Here is a 20953-nt window from a genome sequence, read left to right as displayed (position 1 = left end):
TACAAAGTAAAGTATGACGTATTATAATCGTTCCTTACACATTTACATATTTTGAAAAAAATTATTAACATTTCAATCGTGACTTTCGAAAAGAACTCATTTCAATATAACAAATACAAACATCATTCACATGATCGACACCCGTCAAACAAAAAGTAACCTTGTTTACTCATATAAAATTTAATTATTTGAAATCAAAATTAAAGAAAGATGGGTGGATTGGACGCCGTTGCTGAACTTAAACATTTAAATTGGGGCCAAAAATATATGTAAGATTTGAACTTTTGGATTTGAAGAGACTACCAAATAGAACTAATATTACTCAAACTTACTCAACCAACACTTAACATATCAGTGGTTGAACCAATAGGTTTTCATCGAGGGTCAAAATTAATATTTTAGAATTCATTATTGTATAATAATTTTGTTTACCGTTGTTAAATAATAAGTTTATTTACATTGAGCTTAAAAATGGCCCAAATGTCAAAACACAATAAACCGTAAATAACGATTCAGGAAGGACGACAACGCAAACCCTTCTTCCTTTTCAGTTTTCACAATACCTGCAAATCCAAAACACAACAAATATATTTTTTTTCTACTTCTTTCACTTTTTCTACTGAGTTCGCTCGTCAAAAAAAAAACGAGTGTGCACGTAATTCGGCACTATAAGTGTTTATAAAATTGAAAAAAGACCGGGTTCGGACGAACCCGGTGGCCAAGTAGTACCCCGCCACTGTCAACACCGAACCCGGTGGCCAAGCAGTACCTCCGCCACCGCCATACCGACCAAACAAGTATCTTACCGAGCATTTTTAATACCGGTACCAATTCCAAAGTCATCTCAATTTGTGAGGGAGTCGATTGTAAATTTGTAATTTAAAGTTGCCGTGCAATTTGGAAATGAATAAAATCAATAAAAAATAAACAAAAAAATAATAAACTTGTGTGGACATCATCATATTCTAATATTATCTTTGACCCGTGCTTTTGACGAAAATCACACTTCATTTCTGACTTTCTAGACACACACACACATGATCTATATACATCCACACACACATATACACATGCATACAAGTGTACAACACATGATTTGAATTGGTATACTTTGAGGCTTCATATATATTTCATACTTTTGTATATAATTGGAAGACAAGTAATTACTTCTTGTGAACGTTTTGAAAGTTACACACGTTATTTAAGTCATCTATGGCGGCGGTTTAAAAGAGATTTGTGTTTATACGTTCATAATCACATCAAGTGATAATCAGTTGAAAAGCTTCTTGTTCTCCGGTGAGTTGTTATACCCTTTGCGTTTTACACTTTTGGTTTCCTTACGCCAGATGTTAAGGCTGTGGAGATGTTTAATCTTGCCGGTCATAGAAGGTGTTTGGGATTCCTTATTTTACCTGCTTATGACCTATATAAGTCATAAGTTATAAGTTACAAAGTTATAACTTATGACTTATACAATAACAAAACCTAATTTTTCCAAACATCTTTTAACTTATAGGTGACTTATAACCTATAAGTATAAGAAATAAGAAATCGTATTTATGAGTGTAATTTTTTGATGACTTAATTGTGATATTCAAAAAGGCTAGTGACGCTTGTTTTATTCTTTGATGAATGAACAAACTCCTACAGATATGACTCCTACTATGAGATAACTTTCTTACCCGCAAAACTAGTTATTTTTTTAGAATACGACTTTCTTGTGTGTTAGGCCATCACATTTTTCAAATTTAATTTGAAGAGCGTTGTCTTACTCTAGCCAGACTGTGTTTTATTAACCAGGCCATGCTGATTTGTTAAAGTTTATTATTATTATTATTATTATTATTATTATTAGTTAGCCGGAAAAAATGGAGGATGGCCAGATATTTGGAGAAGGCCACCGACAGAGAGAGAAGTGGATTTTGGGGTTGGACCGGTTAGTGGGTTTAATATTAAATTGTTTGTTTTTTTTTTTTTCCTTTTTATTTGTTTTTTTAGTTTATAAATTTTTATTTACTTTCTTTTCGAAACGTTTTTTCGACGTTATTTACTTTCTTTTAAATGCGTTATTTTATTTAAGCAAAACTGTATTCCTTATTGAATTTATAAATTGTATTATTAAGTAGAAAATTAGTTCCTTATTTTGGTTATGCAAATATATAGTTTAATTTTTGATATATGGTTCCTTAATTTGGTTTTGATATATACTTCCTTAATTTGGTTATGAACATATATAGTTTAATTTTTGATAACTATAATAGTGAAGTTTGGTTTTAGACAAAAAGATGAGGAAAAGTTTAACTTTCGATAAATTAATTTATTCAAACCTTTTATTGAAATTTCAAAATCATTATTACATTGAGAATGAGTATAGTATAAAACGTACACTTTTATTTAGTGCATAGAATATCTGACAAGACAGAGTTTTATTTGATCTCACACCTCTCAACATTACACCGGTTCTAAAAAACGTACCACAAGCATTGGTTTAAAAAATTAACTTTTATGTGAAGTTGTTGAAAATGCTAGTTTTTAAAGTACAATAACAAGTACATGTATATAGACGTTTATTCTAAAACAGTTTAAACTATACTTTAATAGATATGAATCTTACAAAACTGCAGGACAAATTAATAATGGAAGGCCTATGGAGTAGAATAATATGGTTTATGATGATATTGCTTTTGATTTCAAGCTTTTCTCACATTCAAGGACAACCTAATACCACTACCCAAACAGGTCAGCTACATTTTTTTAAAAAAATAAAAGTTCTTAAATCATTTTAGGGTCCATGACTTCATTCTATAACTTTTTAATATAGGATGTTAAAAAACCGGGCCAGACCGGTTCAACTCGAACCAAATATATTTTGTGAAAAACACCTATTTGGTCCGGTCTGATCAATTTCAGAACGAAACTAAACATGACGCATTTCTTTTATGTAGGAGCAAGAGATGACACGGTTAGGCCCGATCCTCTGGAAAACCTTAGAAAGTACAAAGGAGGGTACGACGTTACCAACGTTCATTATTGGAGTGTAAGTAAATGATTTGTGTGTCAAACGAATGAGATATGATACGTTAGAGGAGAGTTCATGAGAAAACTATAAAGTTACGAGAAAACCGAGAAAATTAATACCAACCAATCATTTTTTTAAAATTTTTCGTTTCTTTTTATTATAAGGTTAGTAACTTAGTATTGTGGAAATAAATTATGTAGATTGTTAAGTGAAGAAACACTAAGTGACCCGGTACAGATTATAGATAATCTGGGGGTTAAGTAATGTTTCCCACGGATGAGATCTAGCTGAGAAGGCTGTTTTTCAGGAGACCTGCAAAACAAACACCGTAAGCTCGTCACTGAGAAGGGGGGGTTCCTCCTTGTGACCACCCTCCGGCGTGAGAATCAGACTAGGCTACTCTGAATATAAGTGTATATTAAGAGATTGCTAGATAACTGGATAGCAGATGATCTTACCATTCCAAGATGTTGGAGTATTTATAGCCGAAGGTAGGTTTCCTAGAAGGTACAGCCGGCTGAATAGTATTCCTGTTCTACCAACAGTGGACTATGCACAGGCCATACTGGTTGGTGGGTAGGTTACGGCCAACAGTAACAAAGTCGGCTGCACTATTCCACCAACTGTAGACTATGCACGTCCCACCTACTGTGGATTGTACGCAGGCCATGCTGGTTGGTGAATAGGTTACGGCCAACAGTAACACTATTCCACCAACTGTAGGCTGCGCATGCCCCACAGTAAGGGTTGGTGAGTAGGCAGCGGCTAATAGTGACAAACAGTACTAGAGGGTGCTCCTCCTCGCACTGTTGTCGGTGAGCTGTCACCCTGTGATTGGCTCATGGGCTGTTCTGGTCAGATCGTCTGTCCTATCCATACCTTGGTAGGTATAGTACAAAAGATCTTTCAGAATCATACAGACTGGCTCATTTAGGCGGGATTGTTCCCGCCTTGCTCATTCCTTCATGTGACTACTGAAGTATCTAGTGTCTTGTGCGTGTAGCCCTGCTGTCTGCGGGTAGCCTTCCCTGATGGCTTGTATCCGCAACTGCGGGAACAGGCGGGGTACTTTACCATTGGGAGGCTTTCCCTGCGTGTACAGCTTGCGTACTGCGCGTAAGGTTCTCTGAGCATGGTGGGTCCTGCGGGAGCAGATGGCCTTTGCGCAGACGTCCCTGTTCAAGGTGAGTCTTGCGGGACCAACTGGGCTCTGCTGGGACCTACCTCTTCATTAAGTTACATAAACGTATCTCATACGAGGTACAATATATATATATATATATATATATATATATATATATATATATATATATATATGTAGTTTACGAGTTACATATAACATATATATGTAACTTGCTAACAACATATATATTTTTTATTTTTGATTTTCGGCAAAGTTTAATAAAATATAATAAGAATGAAAATATAAAAAAATCTTGTTTAAACGTGATTTTCTCGAAGTTTTCTTGCATTTTTAAAGTTTTCTAGTGACCGCTCCCATAATAAGCTATGCTATCATATGTTATAATAACATGATAAACTTATAAGTGTCATATTTTTAGTTACATGCATTACTTATACTAACATTGTGTGTTAACAATATTTTTTCAGTCAACTGCATAGACAGGAATAGCAGGATATGTGCTTGGGGCCTTATGGCTCTTATGCGGTGTCGTTTTCGTTATATTTCTTGTAGCAACAACTTGCTGCAAAAGAAACATGAAACTAAAGAAACACAAGAAACCAACATCCCACAAGCAATATTACCTTTGGCACATTCTTGTCGCGGTGTTCTTTGCTCTTTTAGCCATGTAAGCCTTCAGTTCTGTTTCGACATGCATTATCGAGTTGTACATAACATATCCACATGTGTCAATGGTTGTACTTTATAGGTTGTGCATAGTTGTAAAAACTAAATTATAACTGGCATGCGATATTCGGACACCAGGATGTTATATCCAGACACGTTCTAGCATCTATACGACTCATATAGATGGCAGAGTATATCAGGAGACATTGAGTCATTGACCAGTAAAATATATGTCTCGTATAGGCCTATACGAGTCATATAAACACCATACAAAAGGCACCTATATGATATAGACGCCCACACGAGCCATCTATACGAATTGTATAGGCCTGAAACTCTATACGAGACATCGGGACTAGGGGAGGCAAATGTGACCCATTGGGTTGTATTAAAATGTATATAATGGGTCAAACTAAAAAAAGAAAACGTGAAACGGGTCAAAACGGGTTGACATTTCTTGAAGTTTTTTATTTTATTATTTTTTTATGAAACGAGAAAACGGAGGAAACTTTTAGTACTTTTACTTTTTTACTTTTTGATTTATATTTCGAGTGATGATTTTTTAATTATTTTTTTTGATTTTTTTAATGAGGGGTTTTTGAAATGGGTCAAAATGGGTTGAGATTTCAAAACCCCTCATTGAAAAATAAAAAAAAAAAACAATTAAAAAATTATAACTTGAAATATAAGTCAAAAACTGAAAAAGTAAAAATGCTAAAAAGTTTTCTCTGTTTTTTCTCATTCCATTAAAAAAATTTAAAAACTTGAGAAATGTCAACCAGTTTTGACCCGTTTCAATCAAATTCTTTTTATAGTTTGACCCATTCTGACCCATTATATACATTTTAATACAACCCATTCAACCCAATGAGTCATATTTGCCACCCCTATTTAGGAACCATATAAAAGGCACCTATATGAGTCATATAGACGTCCACATGAGTCATCTATACGAATTGTATAGGCCTGAAACTCTATAAGAGACATCGGGACCTATACGACTCGAATAGGGTTATTCACCTCGTATAGGTGGCAGAGTAGGTCTGACATCTACGTAAATGTACATGTCGTATAGGCCTATACAACTCGTACATGCCTGACAGACTGGTGTCTGAATATAACATCACTTAAAATTTGCGTTCATTTTCAGAGTTGGAACAAGTTTAGTACTTGGAGGGAATACTAAATTCCATTCCAGAGCAGATAAGATCATTGATATAATTATAGATACAGCCGATAACGCGTCAAAGACTATATATAATACAACCGGAGCAATGAATATGACACGAGTCAACTTACAAGGAACAAATGTTGATGCATCCACCACACGTTTTCTTGAATCCACTTCTAGGCGACTTGACTCTACAGCCGATGATATAGAGCGACAAGCTAGAAAAAATCGGCATAAGATTGATCTCGGCCTTCGCATTCTGTAAGCTACTCTAGTACTTTTTTTTTAATAAAAAAAAATTCTTATTTAAAGTTTATCTAGAATTTATTTTTTTTTATTTATGCTTCCGCTCTGCGTCAGTTCAAAAACTTGTCCCCAACATGTAGTGTGTTATTTTTTATCGTCTTTAACGCCCAACTGTAAAATAAATTAAAAAACGAGCATAGATTAAAAACGAACCCTTTCAATGAAGAGACACCATGATTACCAATGCAACCAAATGTCTCTTTGATTGCTTATAGCAAAATATTTTTGGTTTACTATAAGCGATATTTTAGATTGTTTATAGCAAATAAAAAAAAATAAATATAAAATAAAAAATATAAAAATAAAATAAATGTTTAATATTGCTAAACACTACTGTGCTTATGCTTATTGCAGGTATATAGTAAGTACAATTATTTTCGTGCTAAATTTGGTTGCGGTGATTGCATTAACAGGTACGATTTTCACCTAATAAAGTCTACTAAAAATCTATATCAGCTTGTACATTTCACTCGGTTCATGTATCGGTTTTGTTACTAACGAAAAGACTTTGTTTGTGGCTTGCAGCCATTGGAGTCATTAAATAAGGCGAGTTCTTCACATGTAAGTTCATCCTGCAAAATAACTCCTTTTTTAACTATGAACAAATATTAAGGCCTGTAAACGAACCAAACAAACACGAACAAGGGCATGGACTCGAGCACTTAATTGGATAAATATTCGTGTTCATGGTCGTTCGCTTAAAAAATGAACATGTTTGTGTTTGTTTATGTTCGTTCAAGTAAAATCTAGATGAACATTCACGAACATAAATAAACATAAACGAAGATTAATAAACATAATCGAACAAAGATAAATGAATATATATGAAAAAATGTAAACGAACATAAGTGAACACACTTAAATGAACGCAAACGAACAAATATAAAACACTAGCTTTTGCCTTTTAGCTTGCGTGTCACGCATGTTACTTTTAGATTTTTTAATATTTTTATTTTTTATAAATATATATATATATATTTCTTGTATGGTGTGTTTAGGTATTAGTTAGAGTTAAACCTTAGTTTTTTTATTTATTTTATTTACATTTGATGAACTTGTTATCAAGTTGTATATTTTTTGAGACAAATTCGAACGATTCATTAATAGGGAGAATAGCAATCAGCCTATTGAAACTGTAGAGCTAAATTGTAAATCTCATAAAAAGGAACCATAAAACAATAGATAAAGAAGATTATAAACAAATTCATCATTTTAAGCTAATCATAGACCAATAGTTTAAAGTAGCTTCTATTGAAAGAAGAGTGGGTAGAGGGAGAATAGAGAAACAATTGTTGAGTTAACGGTGTTGCAAAGATGGTACGTCTCCCAGGCTCATTGTATCTTCAATTATTCTCCATCATCTACCATATGTCACCACATAATTTACTAGAAACTACATATAGTTTATAATACACATAATTTGAATAAAAATGATTATGTGAGATATTCCGGGTTTTACAGCAATCGTTTGGTTATTTCACAACATTCAATCAAAGCAGTCTCGTAGGTTATAAAAACAAAACACCATGTTAACAAAATAATGATCGACTCAGGTTACGTTTTAGTACTAAGAGCATTCACATCCCATCCCCTAAATTTATGTGAGGAGAGTATGTAAATTATAGGGTGAGGTTTTGAGTGGTTGTGAGTGTAAATTATAGGGTGGAGAGAAAAATGTAGATTTTTTGTAAATTTGGGGAAAATTGTTTGCCCATATTTATTTTTTAATATTTGTTGGATTGGTTGTGAATAGAGGAGAGAGAAAACTGTAATGATAAAGGTATAAAAAATATTATTTAATTGAACAGGAGAGAGAAATGTAGTGTTTTTTAGTGTAATTATAGGGATAAGGATGGAGAATGGGATGAGAATGCTCTAACATGTTAAATGGGTCAAGTATAAATCAACATTAAAAGAAAACTGGTTGAATGGGTAAAAGTGATTTAATGTTTTATCCCAAAATATTAATTTAATGCATAAACATTAGATGATCAACAAAGTTATATTACACGGATAAAATTGTACTCATACATGAAATAAAAATGCCAACTTTGGACAAAGTCTGCAGGGTTAAGTTTGTAAACAACATATGATTCTTATACATAAAACCTCATAATATTATTATTAAAGATTATAAATTTTGTAATCATATTTGTTGCCACACTTATGTATAAACAACTTTTAACCATGGCAACTTTCATAAAAACATCTACCGTAAGGCACCAACAGTACTTTTTGTTCATGAAACAATTTTAAAAGAAAATAATAAATAAATAAACACCTATCGTGAGACATCGTCTCTCGCAAGCTTCTGTGAAAAATCAATTTCAATCATGAAAGCTTCATGATACTTGTTTGTCGATCGGATGATTTTAATTGCTACGGGTCTTTATTTGTCCAAACATTTCAAAAACTTGCCAAAAGTAACTACAATTGATTATATCACCAAAAAAAGCTAACCTTCAATTGATTAATCAAGATGGAAAACAAAAGAGTAAAAAGATAGCTAACCTTCACCCATTTTACTCACTCAATATCTTATATGAAACTAAGAAACAAAGCATCATCAACACATCCTCAAATTCTTTTTTAACTCAAAAATATATAAAAGTATTACATCGAGGAGTTATATTTACAGACCTTCAAGAACGAATTAGGGAGTAAACTTTTAGCACAATCGATTGTCGAAACATGAATTTGCTTGCGCCCATTGCTATGATACTACTGGGTGGAATAAACCTTGAGCATAATGGATTGTAGCTTGATATGCATCAATCTGCACCAAAAGAAAGATTAAAATAAAAAACATTTTTTTTTCATGTAAATGTGCAACTTCCAATGCATGAAGTACAACTTTACAGAAAACAATTATAGTAGTTACAATCTAGTAAGTGAGTAGTCTTGTTATCACCATAAAGATCCGGATTTACTTGATATCATCACACATTTAACCCTCCCACTCTTTCACTTTTCTGATTTAGTCCTTCTAGTTTATAAGTTTTTAGTTTTTTACATAAGAACTATTAAAAAATGTAAAATTATAACAGTATATATGTATAAATTATAAATAACTATTTTTTGATTTGGGTATATCGAACCGGACTACATGGTACACCGTACCGGTTCGTACCGAAATGAGCCTACCCCCTTTCGAACCGAATACGTTACCTTTAGCGAATTGCGTACCCGTACCAGAACGAACCGCGAATTAGGTAACTATGCTTCAATGTTCTTAAGAACTTGACAAAAAGAACCACCAAATTTGTGACAAACTAAACTCATTTGATTGATGCTTTTGTTCCATAATATTTTATTCCCTCCACATAATCTATGGCATGATACATGTAAAATAAAAATATAAAGACTTGAAATCTATAGCTTTGAAAAGGGCATCAAATAGTACGATAAAATATAAACAATCAAGACTTTAAATCTCAAAAAATAGCATCATAAGTTTTAACATCTATCATCTTTACTATCGTGTTTTTTATCCCTATAAATTTAAGAAAATAGACAGCAATCAAGAGTAAATTAAAAGTAGTTCATATAACATGAGACATTTTCATTACCACCTTATTTTGTCACAACGATGGCAAAATGGCAGATTATGAAACGGATTAATATTTACATCCATACGCACATAACCGTGCGTAATTGTTAAACTAATAAAGGGGCACTTAAAAAAGATCAAATTGCTTGTGTACAACGACCACTGGCCCGGGTCATATTGAGCCATTTATTAAAAATGAATGATTTGTTTGGGTCAATGGGCCATCTTCAGAAAAGATCAATTTGTTTGGGTCAGAACGGGTTGTGACCAAAATAAATCCAGGTCGAAATGGCCGCATAAAAAAGATAATTTAAGTATTTATACAATCCATCAAGATTTCTAAGTTTAAAACACCATTAATGTAAAACTCATTTCCTTCCAATACATTTCTCGCTGTCAAAGGTGTAAAAAACTTATTACATGAAAATAAATGTACATCAATAAACAAACATAAACAAATGTGAATGAACAAACGTGTTCATGCCCGTTTGTGTTTATTCGTTAATATTCTAAACGAACATAAATGAACATCAATAAATGAACATAAACAAATGTAAATGAACAAACGAAACAATGTTCATTCATTTAACTAAATGAATGAAAATTTGTGTTCGTTTATTAAATCAACCAAAATAAACGAACTTCTTGCCAAACGGGTTATGAACGGTTTGCAGGGAGTTTGTTTCGTTACTTTGGTTATGAGCCTAACCATTATTGAATATTGAGTCAAGTGTTATAAATTTTTGGCATGTTTCTTTTTAGTCAAACGTTTCCCATGTTTCTTTTCAGTTTTTATTAGTATATCCGTCAAATATTAATATATAAAGCTGTCGTGTATGAAATTGTACATACCACATCTTCTAGAACCAATGTGGACTGATCTGGCCAGAAGTTGAAATCGACCTGCACATTCTCATTTTACCCTCCAACCTGCAAACACCAATATGAAACAATTAATAATATATTATTACTAAATATATTTTATATTGACATTGTTAATAGAAGAATCACTAATATGCTAAAAAGATGGTATCCGCATGAAGAATATTTTTAAAACAGATGAATATTACAAAATAGTAATTAGTGAGCATGGGAAGCTATCTGTAAAGAGCTTTCATTTACTAAATAATAAGAGTCTATAAAAGAAAATAATAACTTGGTTAAAAATAACAAAGCCATAGCAAAAGAATAATTCATTGCCAAAATTTTTATCAAGATCTGAAGAGTGAGGACTGTTTGAGCAAAACTACAATAAATGGCTACTAATGATCCCTTTGACAATTTTGTATATCATTTGAAGTCCATCCTTGTTTTCCAAATCTTCACATACTCTAAACAAATCCATCAATTTGGTGGAAGAAATTAAGTTCACGTCATTGATTTAACCATTAAAATTGATGTAATAAATATAAAAAACAATTACAGTGAACTGTAACTGAAATTATAATAAATGCAATCTGTTATATTGTTCTTGAGTGATTATCTAATTATACCACCGTCTTAACATGTCCAGGTTAAGACGGTAAAATCAAACAAAATATGTTCTTCATAGACTGGTTTAATAGACGAACAACAAATAAAAAGCGTTGAAGGCTGGTTTGTCGGGTTTCGATTAAAGCCCGTTCGATTATAAAGTAGGAAACACGAGACGCAAGAACCCTAAAGCCCTTTTATTAAACATTACAGTAACTAACAAAAAGTTATAACGTACCTGTTAGTTACGATCGTTGATTTTGGGTTGGAGTGGTGGTAGTCAAAGTTTGTATTAGATTGGTTAGGGTTTCAAGAGTGAGAGAAGGAGATGAAAGGGGACTATCGTACCCGTATTATGACCCGTGTAAAGGTTAAACGGGTTAAATCAATGAGAGTACGTATGATTTTATGGTAGACAATTATTTAGATTAAATAGATGAGTCATCCAAAGATGAACATAAATGAAGGCCCACAAACATAAACGAAGGAACGAAACGTATGTTCATGTTTGTTCGTTTAATTAAATGAACACAAACTTTTTGTTCATGTTCATTGTTTATTAAATGAACGAACTTCCTGCCAAACGGTTCACAAAGATTTCACTGAACGTTCGGTTCATTTACAGGCCTATGAACAAAAAAATAAATTATATTATACTTTCAAGTTTCTCATGTTGTTTTTTAATTGTAACGGGTGCAGTTTGATCGTATTGTGTTGGTTAATCACTGTTCTACGTTGGGTGTTCTTCGGCGCATACTTCTTTATATCGCGGTATAAGTTTTTATTTTATTTTTAAAATTTCCTTTTGCTTTGCACAAACATTGTGAACTAAACGCGCTATAAACTACTCTTCGGTTAGATTTGCGGGCAATACATGCACAGCGCTTCAAGGATTCCAAAAAGATCCTTACAACAACAGTTTAAGCTCAATCCTTCCTTGTGATCAACTACTTTCAGTAGAATCAGCCCTTAATGATGTCAGTGCTGGAGTTTACAATCTAGTCAACCAGGTATCTTATATAACAAGTCAAAACGGGTAGTTTTTTAAACGGGCCGGGTTGACTTGCAAACATCTTTTTGACCCCTTATTTAAATTATAAAAAAAACAATATTATATTACAATAATATTTTAAAGGTTTTAGCAAAACATGAGAGTGAACTGCGGTTTTTGTCCCTATGATTTGTCCAAATCTGCGGTTTTACTCCAATAGTTTCAAATCTGCGATTTTCGTCTTTGTGGTTTCACTTTTCTTGCAATTAAACCCGACCCCATTAACCCCGTTAAGTATGATCGTTAAACCCATCAGCATGCCACTCACGTGAGGGGCAATTTTGTCTTTTTACCCCAAAAATACCTAAGCCCCTCACGTGAGGGGGCTTGTGAATTAGGGTTGGGGTTTCTTTGGGTAGAAAAAGGACAAAACTGCCCCTCACGTGAGGGGCACGCTGATGGGTTTAACGACCAGACTTAACGGGGTTAGTGGGGTTGGGTTTGATTGCAAGTGAAATGAAACCACAAGGATGAAAATCGCAAATTTGAAACTGTTGAACTAAAACCGCATATTTGGACAAACCACATGAACGAAAACCGCACTATACTCAAAAAGTTGACAGGTTGTATGCATTAAATATAGACTTTGTTTCAGCCCGTTTAATCTTTTGTAACAAAACAGTTATTGTAACAAAATAATTGTTGGAAACTGCAGGTGAATGCTAACATATCTCGGTTACAACAAGATTCGTCTTTTGGAATATGCAACCCGTTCTCCGGGCCACCAGATTATAACTACCAGCCAAACAACTGCTCGGAGAATGATTTTCGTATAGGCGACATCCCTGAGGTACAATAATAATAATATACGCATACTAAAATTATATTTTTTTTCGCTTTCTTGACATATAAAATTTGTTTCTTGAAGCTTTTGAGCTTGATAACATGTGTGGATCCCGTGGACGGAGTCTGCAACGGAGGGATTCCCATATCGGGAAACGAGTTTAGGACCGCAGTTGCATACACAAGTTCAATACAAATACTTCTAAATTCATATCCGGGAATGGAAAGCCTCCTTAACTGTCAAACAGTGAAAGATGCATTTTCGGGCATTGTCCAAAACCATTGCAAACCAGTAAAACGAGACGTAAAGATCGTGTGGGCAGGACTTGTGTTTCTGTCAACCGCAATGGTATTCTTGGTTCTTACGTGGACTGCTGAGTCGTACTATGAACGCACCCATCGGTTTTCGGATGGATCAGTAAAGCCTCATCATGCAGACAATGTGATTGAACTTGGAAGATCAAATGAAAAAGAAAATGATGGTGTAATTAGCAATGAATTGTGAAAAGATAAATGTAAGTATTGGTTTTAGCATGAACACGAGAAAACATGTAAAAATATTAAGGAAGAAATTTGTTCAATGACAATGAAAAATTTTGGACTCATTTAAATGTTAGTGGTTAGTAACTTAGTGTATGCATCTTTATTTTATGAATGTTCTTTTAAGAAAACTTGTATTTTTAAACCTTTTAGTGAGACTTGTGTCACAGGTACGTCTTTCTAGACGTTGTGTGGCAAGTCGTTTCATCACCTACACCTCTTTAATATGTGGTCTTTGCATGTTAGGTCGTTGGGATGAGGTCTTAAAAGTTACTAAAAGAAATGGAGGCTGAAAAGATTACTCCAGATGTGCAAACCTATACTGCATTACTTGATGCGTATTGCAAGGAAGGCAAAGTTGAAGAAGCCGAGGCTGTTATAAACATCATGGTTGAGAGAGGTAAGCTTCCAGACATAGTGACATACAGCTCATTATTGATGGTTACTGTCTGCGAGGTGAAATGATCAAAGCAAGAAAAATATTTGATTCGATGACACTTAGGTCTTGTACCTGATGTTGTCACATACAATAGTTTACTGAACGGATATTGCAAGAATCGGAATACAGAAAAGGCTATGCACATGTTCTGTGAGGTGATGGATAAAGGTTTAAAGCCCGATGTGGTTACTTAGAACACCATTTTACATGGATTGTTTCTGGTTGGGCGTTGTGTAGATGCACGCAAGCCCTTGTGGAATCACTTAAAGTAATGATCTTGTTGAGTTTTAGCTTTTCAAATATCTTGAAATCGACTCTAATGCCGAGTTCGAGCTGCTCCGTTTGGTTCGACTTGTGAATAGTGACTGCCATTTGTCATTTCTTAACTAAAAACTCATTTGTTATTTAAAATCGGAATTCCGGAAACTATATTTTTTATAGAGTTGACTGATATGTCAACAAAAAGGGTGGGTTAGTGTGATGTTGGAATGGTCCTGGCATGAAGGGCAACTTGGGAATTTTCTGAAAATATGATGCAGTGGTTGAAATTGCTGGTCAAAGTTAAAGTCAACATCGGGTTTGACCAGATATGCAAAGCTGATGTTGTCAGAAAGTTAACAGTTACTTAGGACTATAAAATGCAGAAAAAAGTGGTAAATATAAGAGGTGGTCATACTGGGAAAGTTTATGTATGAATGTGAAGAAACACGAATCTACTCCCCTTAACGGGTCCTAGATCCGATGAGTCAACATGGTATGATACGGTTAATTGCCAATACGATATGAACCCAATTACTAAAGTCCAGTGACGTGAACCTGCAAAACAGACACCGTGAGCTCGTTACGGGAAGGACAAGAGGGGGGTGTCTTCCCGTAACCACCCTCCGGCGTGAGAATAAGTACAATTCCGACGAAAATAAAGTACTTAAGTAAATTGAGAGAGTACAGTGGGAGTGAATGAATACCTCATGATGATTGAGAGGGTATTTATAGCCGAAGGGTGTAAGGAAGTAATTGGGCCAGCTGTCCTTTTAGAAGATGCTCTTATAACCGCCTGGGCACGTGTCCTCATGTGATAGGTTCAGCCTATACGTTGCATGTGCATGTATAACAACCTGGACATGCGTCCTTATCTGATAGGGTGGTGTATACCCCTTGGCCATGTGCACGGTTATAACGCCCTTGCCAGGTGTCCTTCTCTGATTGGCTGGGGAATCACGTATTGCTCAAGAAAGCATCTTGGAAAGTCTTCTAGAAGGTAATTAGTTATTGACAGCTGTCCCGGAGCATTACCTCGTGGTCATTTATGCGGAAGGATATTCCTTCTTGCGGATGACCTTTGAGGGTGTCAGGATGCCCCCGCATGTGCCATGAGGGTGTTTCTTCCTCAGATGATCTATGCGGATGGTTCATATGTCCCGCGGGTGCCTTATGAGGGACTTCTAGTTAACCCGCGGGTACTACTTAGGGGTATTTGGGTCTTTTTGGTACCCTACCTCTATAAGTCCCCCCAGTCCAGTGTTTTTTCCGTGTGAAGTATTTTATGCGGGTGAAATTCTGGACTTAATGTGTATTTGGGGATTTTTAATTTTGCAAGTTGTTGAGATATATCTTTTGTTGCTGTGGATAATCATGAAAAAAGGACAAGTTGACCACTCGCAGGCGCGTGTGTAGGTGACAGGACGTTTATGACGGCCGTCACTGTACCCGACTGTACAACTTTTTCCCTTTTACGAATTTCCCGCGTGACCGTGGAGGTTGACTACTGGGCGGTTTTTCCTCTCTCCACTGTTCGCATCCCATCGCATTAATTGCGGTGAGTATAAATAGAAGGAGTTAACTTCTTTTTGAAGTTTTTACGCCTTTGAATTTTGGACATTAACTTGCTTTCTTTCTCTGAAACTTTCAATCTTTCACTTAAACTTTCTTGAAATAACCCCATATTCCATCAAGTGTTTTGTAATGGCGACTGTTCAATCTGAAGTTGACGAGATAGAGGTCCAATGGGACCAAGATGAGTATCAAAAACTCATCGAAATGTATGGCATTCCACCAGAATGGGGACCGGAATTCCCCTCCGTCGGTTCGATTGCCAGTTTTCCACCTCCTGGGAAAATGGCTTTATATGCTGATTATTTTGCTCATGGAACTTTCGCCTTCCCATCACAAAGTTTTTTCTACGGGTTGTGAAGGCGTTCGGTATTCACTTATCTCAACTTCATCCTCGTGCCGTCATGCGAATTCGTCACTTCGAGTTCGTATGTATGGCACATGAGATAGTGCCCCGGTTGGACCGGTTTGTTGTATTCTACAAGATGGCTAGCCGAAATGGATGGTTTACCTGCCATAGTTTGCCTGGCAGAGTTATCGGTAATGTGACTGAGGAAATTTCCAAGGATTGGAAGAAAAAGTTTTTCTGGGTATCGGAGGACATGGTGCCAGAGACCATGGTCCATCGTGCTGTTAATGACGCTCTTCTTGATATTACTCCGGCTGCCCATGAGAAGCGTGACTGGTTCCACAAGCTAACTTCTTCGCCAACGCCGATGCGGGCACTTCCCGAGGAAGCCCTTGTATGGGCGGGCATGAGCCGGCTGTGGCCGTCTCCATATCTGGAACCTGTTTTCATTGGGCTAGATGGCCGTAATGTCCACCATTCCGTTCTTTGTCTTTTTCTGTTTGAAGTTCTATTATTGAGATCTGCCTTTGTTTTCAGGTCTTGGATCGATGTTAGATGCCCTAGATGATGGCAAGGGCTGCGTGAGTAGGAATATCCGTGACGCGAAGGATACACCTGTCCTTGAGAAGACTGCTAAATATTTTCTCTTCCCGGTTAAAGTGCGTGTTGAACCGGTTGTTTCGGAGGCTATCTTCGAATCAAATCCGTATATCCTGAACCCTCCTCCTCTTAACGCGCTGACCTCCGATGGGACAATCGTCATTTTAAGTGACGACTCTGCCATCCTTGAGGAGGAAAGCTAAGATTATGCTTCTGAAATTTCATCTGTCTCACATTTGCGAGCAGAACTTTACCGGAAGAGGCCTTTTCACGTTTCCCAAACGAGTGACGCGGGTACCAGTTCTGCGGATGTCACATCCCGACCAAAGGCGGCGGAACATGCCGGGGTGCAACGTGATTGGACAAATACACAAAACACTATTTAAAGTGACAATATTTATTCAACTCGTTTTAGTTCAACAAATCAATAAACAACACATCTCATTCACACAACCAAGTTAAATACAAGTAGCAAATATATTGTTCGTTTTACTAATATCCTAATCGTCTTGGTAACGTTTTCGTCAAGTCCTCGAGTCAACAATAGTCTAACCTGTAACATTTCATAAAATAAAGTTTGTCAACACAAAGGTTGGTGAGCAATTCATAAGTTTGAGCAACAATAGTATATAGTATGAAAATCCACAAAACTAGTATACAAAACAATAAATAAGAGCTATAAACCTGGATAAAATAGTTATCTCTAAACAAGTTAGCGACACCTAGCTATTGGCAATTAGTCTAGGATTTTATTGACAATTGCTAATAAGCTTACATTAGCACCACCTAGCTACAAGGGGTTTCCAAGTAGTCTAGGATTTTATAGTTATCGTTAATTGCATTACGTTAACGACACCTTTCCATTTCCAAATGGTATAGGATTTATAGTTCCACCATCCAAAAGCTGTAAACACATAGGCAAATAAGCATAGAACACCAAATCGAGCAATTATTCAAGTCAAGTATACAATCACGTTTGTGGGTTTAAGACTCAAGTAAATAAAGCATTTAGTTTGATAAGTATGAAATGTCACCCCAAAACGAAAGATGGAAAAAGGGGTATGAAAGTATTCACCTTGCAATAATAAAGTTAACGAGAAATTTAAGGATGCGGTTAAGCGAGCTGACTGGTCAGAAAATAAATAAACCTGAAACTTTGAGGGAATAATATACAATTAAAAGCGAGAACGTAGCCGCTGGAATCAGGTCTAACGGATGTCTAGAATTTGAGTTATGAAATAAACAATGTTTAAGCGAGCTGATACTGTTCAGAATCCGAACTGCGAGTCTGGAGTCGGGCTCTGACCACTACACTCAAAATATTATGACGAACAGAAAAGTCTTCTGGTCCGAAAGCTAGTTCTAACCAGAAGATAGAGTATTCGAATTATTCCAAAATTGACTAAAATGCCCTTTAACGGGCCGGGATCGATTTGACCACCGAAAGCTCCAAATTTACAGATTTTGATTTAAGGCTTACGTTTATCATGCGAAAATGTACATCTTTTATAAAAACAACTTTACCCAAAAGATGGTGTCGGGTTTAAATAAGTTAGAGTTCGTTATTTATATATTTACGATACATACATACATACATACATATATATATATATACATATATATATACATACATAAACACGAAAACCTTGAAACGAGATTGACATAAAAGTTTCGGTTTTTATAAGTTTATTAGAAACTATTTTTAATATTTATTATGATTTTTAGTTAATTAAAACGTATTTATTAAACACTGTATAAATATAGTTATATATATATATATAGATAAAATTAGTTTAACGAGTCGAGCCGAGAAAACAGGTTATAATGATGTTCGGTTTTAATACGAAAAAGTTTATTTAAATTTAATATAAATTTCTATAAGTTTTATAAACTTTAAAATACTTAAAAAAATAGTCTAATAGCTCGAAACCATAACGAACGAACTCTGATTAAGGCAAATAAGATATCCACGCATTCGTCTCATTGAACTCCACTATTTATACCTGTTTTCGTCACTGGAAATCACCTTCACCATCGCCGGAAAACCAAACAGTCAGCTGGAGATACGAACCGTCAGCCGGAATACGAGCCCTTTCTTGTTTTGCTCATAACTTGGCCATACGAGCTCGAAATCAAGCAAATAATATATCCACGCGACCGCGTCGCTGAGAGCTACAGCCCTGAACCAGCGCCGCCGTCTGCTGCCACCGGAACTGTTGCCAGTGATGCAAACAGTGGCCGGATTTTCTGTCGAAAATTAAAGGGGGAGTAGCGATCGGTTGATGGAGAGGGAGAGCACGGCTCGGTTTTTACGGTCGCCGGAAAAACGAGGGAAAGGGTGTGGTGGTGTCGGGTTGAGGGGGGCTGAGATGGTGGTGATGCAGTGCGAGGTGGTGCGACAGTGGAGGCGGTGGGGTGTCGCCGGAATATCGTCGGAGATGGTGGCCGGAAAATCGGCAGGAGGTGGAGTGGCGAGGTTGGTGGTGGTGGCGGCTGCGGGTGGTGGTTTTTGGCTGAGATGGTCGGAGAAAAGAGGGAGGGAAGACGGCCGGAGCTCGGGGCTTGCCGGACCGCTGTCGCCGGAAAACGGCTCAATGGTGGTGGCGGCTGGGCTTAGTATGTATAATATGTTAGGGTTAGGTTATGTTTGTTGTTTATATATATACATATTTTCAAAAGTGGCCCCTCAAGTTTCAATAAATGTTTAATATGAGTTTAAAGGTTTTCAAAGTTATAACGAGTTTACAAAAATTAGATTAAACCCTCCATGTTTTCTCAACGACACTATAATATAACAAAACATCGATTTATTGGTGATCGAAATATATAATATAATATTGTATAATTACTAAATAATGTTCTAAAAATGTTGAGTCGGGTTCACGTAATAAAAGTTTACAAAACGAAAACAACTCAAGACTCGAATTTGACGGATGTCACAGTATCCCCAACTTTTTAGAAATTTCGCCCCGAAATTGAAATAAACTTAAAGAAAAGCAATTATTAACGAATATTGTCTTTAGTAAAACAATTTGCAAGAAAAAATTTTGACAAAAGAATGACGTCAAATCCTTGGATGACTCGAAAAACGCTACAAATGAGAAACATGATAAAAACACTTATATATAGGAAGTACCAGCGGCGTATCCACCATGCCTTTATCACGATTCGCATTCCCATCGTTTTCCTGCCATCATCCTCGGGTCTGAGTTATCGCACACAAGTGTACTTACTATGGCTTCCTGTCACACCCTCAAAATCCACTAACGGAGTTTTACCGTCAGAGGATGTGAACTAACAGGATCGGAATCATTAGTTATAATCAAACCATAAGTAAAGTTTTCAAACCACGAGACATTTAAGTGTAAATAAGTGCGGAAGCGTAAAAACATAAACCAAGTGTTGCGTCACCCAGGACGACTTAAAACCCAATTGATAACAGTTTCAAAACAAGTTTGCAAAAATGATAGAGTTCAAGTAATGCATGATCCTATACCGCACGCCCGCCTTGGCTACCTGAGAACAACATACTAAAAGTGTCAACACGGGGTTGGTGAGTTCACAAGTTTATATAAAATGAAGCGTTTGCGTTTACGTTTTGCGTTTGCGTTACCAGATAGTGTTAAATCAATTATATATCTATAGGTAGCTAGCCTATAAAACAAGTATTACTAAGTGTTCGACACCGAAGCTGACTGTTTATCAATTGCCTTGCCACCATGTCTATCCCGACAATAGAAATGTGTTAGCCAAGATTACACCCACTCGACCTCTAGTCGAGTTTAGCGTTGGGTGGGGTTTGTCAAACCCAGTAGTACTACTCAACAGTGACTCGCTATTATCCAGTACTAAACGGTTCGATGTTATGAAGGACTTTAGTTGTTTCGTTTGCCACTTAGCATTTACAAGTGATATATAACTAATAACAAAATCTAAAGCGTTGTGGAGTATGTTATCTCCCCCAAGTAAAAGCGTTTAAAAGAGTAAAAGGGGAACGTGAAACTCACTGTTTGCGAAGAATTCAATAAAACT

General features: G+C 35.8%; 2 protein-coding genes and 1 long non-coding RNA gene across 3 annotated transcripts; 2 read left to right on the top strand and 1 right to left on the bottom strand.

Moving 5' to 3' along the window:
* The first annotated feature begins 1015 nt into the window (after positions 1 to 1015).
* LOC143585678 (uncharacterized) lies at positions 1016 to 6838 on the top strand. Its single transcript, XM_077067416.1, has 6 exons — positions 1016 to 1296; positions 2625 to 2739; positions 2946 to 3037; positions 4631 to 4830; positions 5980 to 6261; positions 6661 to 6838. The coding sequence occupies exons 4-6, from the start codon at positions 4739 to 4741 to the stop codon at positions 6734 to 6736; spliced, it is 450 nt and encodes a 149-aa protein (XP_076923531.1). The 5' UTR covers positions 1016 to 1296; positions 2625 to 2739; positions 2946 to 3037; positions 4631 to 4738; the 3' UTR covers positions 6737 to 6838.
* Positions 6839 to 8469: 1631 nt separating this feature from the next.
* Positions 8470 to 10982, bottom strand: LOC143585677 (uncharacterized). Its single transcript, XR_013144575.1, has 3 exons — positions 10709 to 10982; positions 8947 to 9082; positions 8470 to 8733 (listed from the first exon to the last, which is right to left on the bottom strand). It is a non-coding gene; the product is annotated as an uncharacterized LOC143585677 (long non-coding RNA).
* Positions 10983 to 11924: 942 nt separating this feature from the next.
* LOC143585676 (uncharacterized) lies at positions 11925 to 13795 on the top strand. Its single transcript, XM_077067414.1, has 4 exons — positions 11925 to 12100; positions 12189 to 12339; positions 13036 to 13170; positions 13249 to 13795. The coding sequence occupies exons 1-4, from the start codon at positions 12000 to 12002 to the stop codon at positions 13666 to 13668; spliced, it is 807 nt and encodes a 268-aa protein (XP_076923529.1). The 5' UTR covers positions 11925 to 11999; the 3' UTR covers positions 13669 to 13795.
* The last annotated feature ends 7158 nt before the right edge of the window (positions 13796 to 20953 follow it).

The sequence above is a fragment of the Bidens hawaiensis genome, unplaced genomic scaffold (genome assembly GCF_021521415.1).
Source record: "Bidens hawaiensis isolate Kalapana, Puna unplaced genomic scaffold, B.hawaiensis_p1.1 tig00034021_1, whole genome shotgun sequence".
NCBI classification, from domain to species: domain Eukaryota; kingdom Viridiplantae; phylum Streptophyta; class Magnoliopsida; order Asterales; family Asteraceae; genus Bidens; species Bidens hawaiensis.
This window is presented reverse-complemented; position numbering and strand designations above follow the sequence as displayed.

Coding starts and splice junctions, on each gene's coding strand:
- LOC143585678 (XM_077067416.1), top strand. CDS start 4,739: ATGAAACTAAAGAAACACAAGAAACCAACATCCCACAAGCAATATTAC. Junction 4,831..5,979: donor TTCTTTGCTCTTTTAGCCAT/GTAAGCCTTCAG, acceptor GTTCATTTTCAG/AGTTGGAACAAGTTTAGTAC. Junction 6,262..6,660: donor GATCTCGGCCTTCGCATTCT/GTAAGCTACTCT, acceptor TGCTTATTGCAG/GTATATAGTAAGTACAATTA.
- LOC143585676 (XM_077067414.1), top strand. CDS start 12,000: ATGTTGTTTTTTAATTGTAACGGGTGCAGTTTGATCGTATTGTGTTGG. Junction 12,101..12,188: donor GCATACTTCTTTATATCGCG/GTATAAGTTTTT, acceptor CTCTTCGGTTAG/ATTTGCGGGCAATACATGCA. Junction 13,171..13,248: donor GTATAGGCGACATCCCTGAG/GTACAATAATAA, acceptor TGTTTCTTGAAG/CTTTTGAGCTTGATAACATG.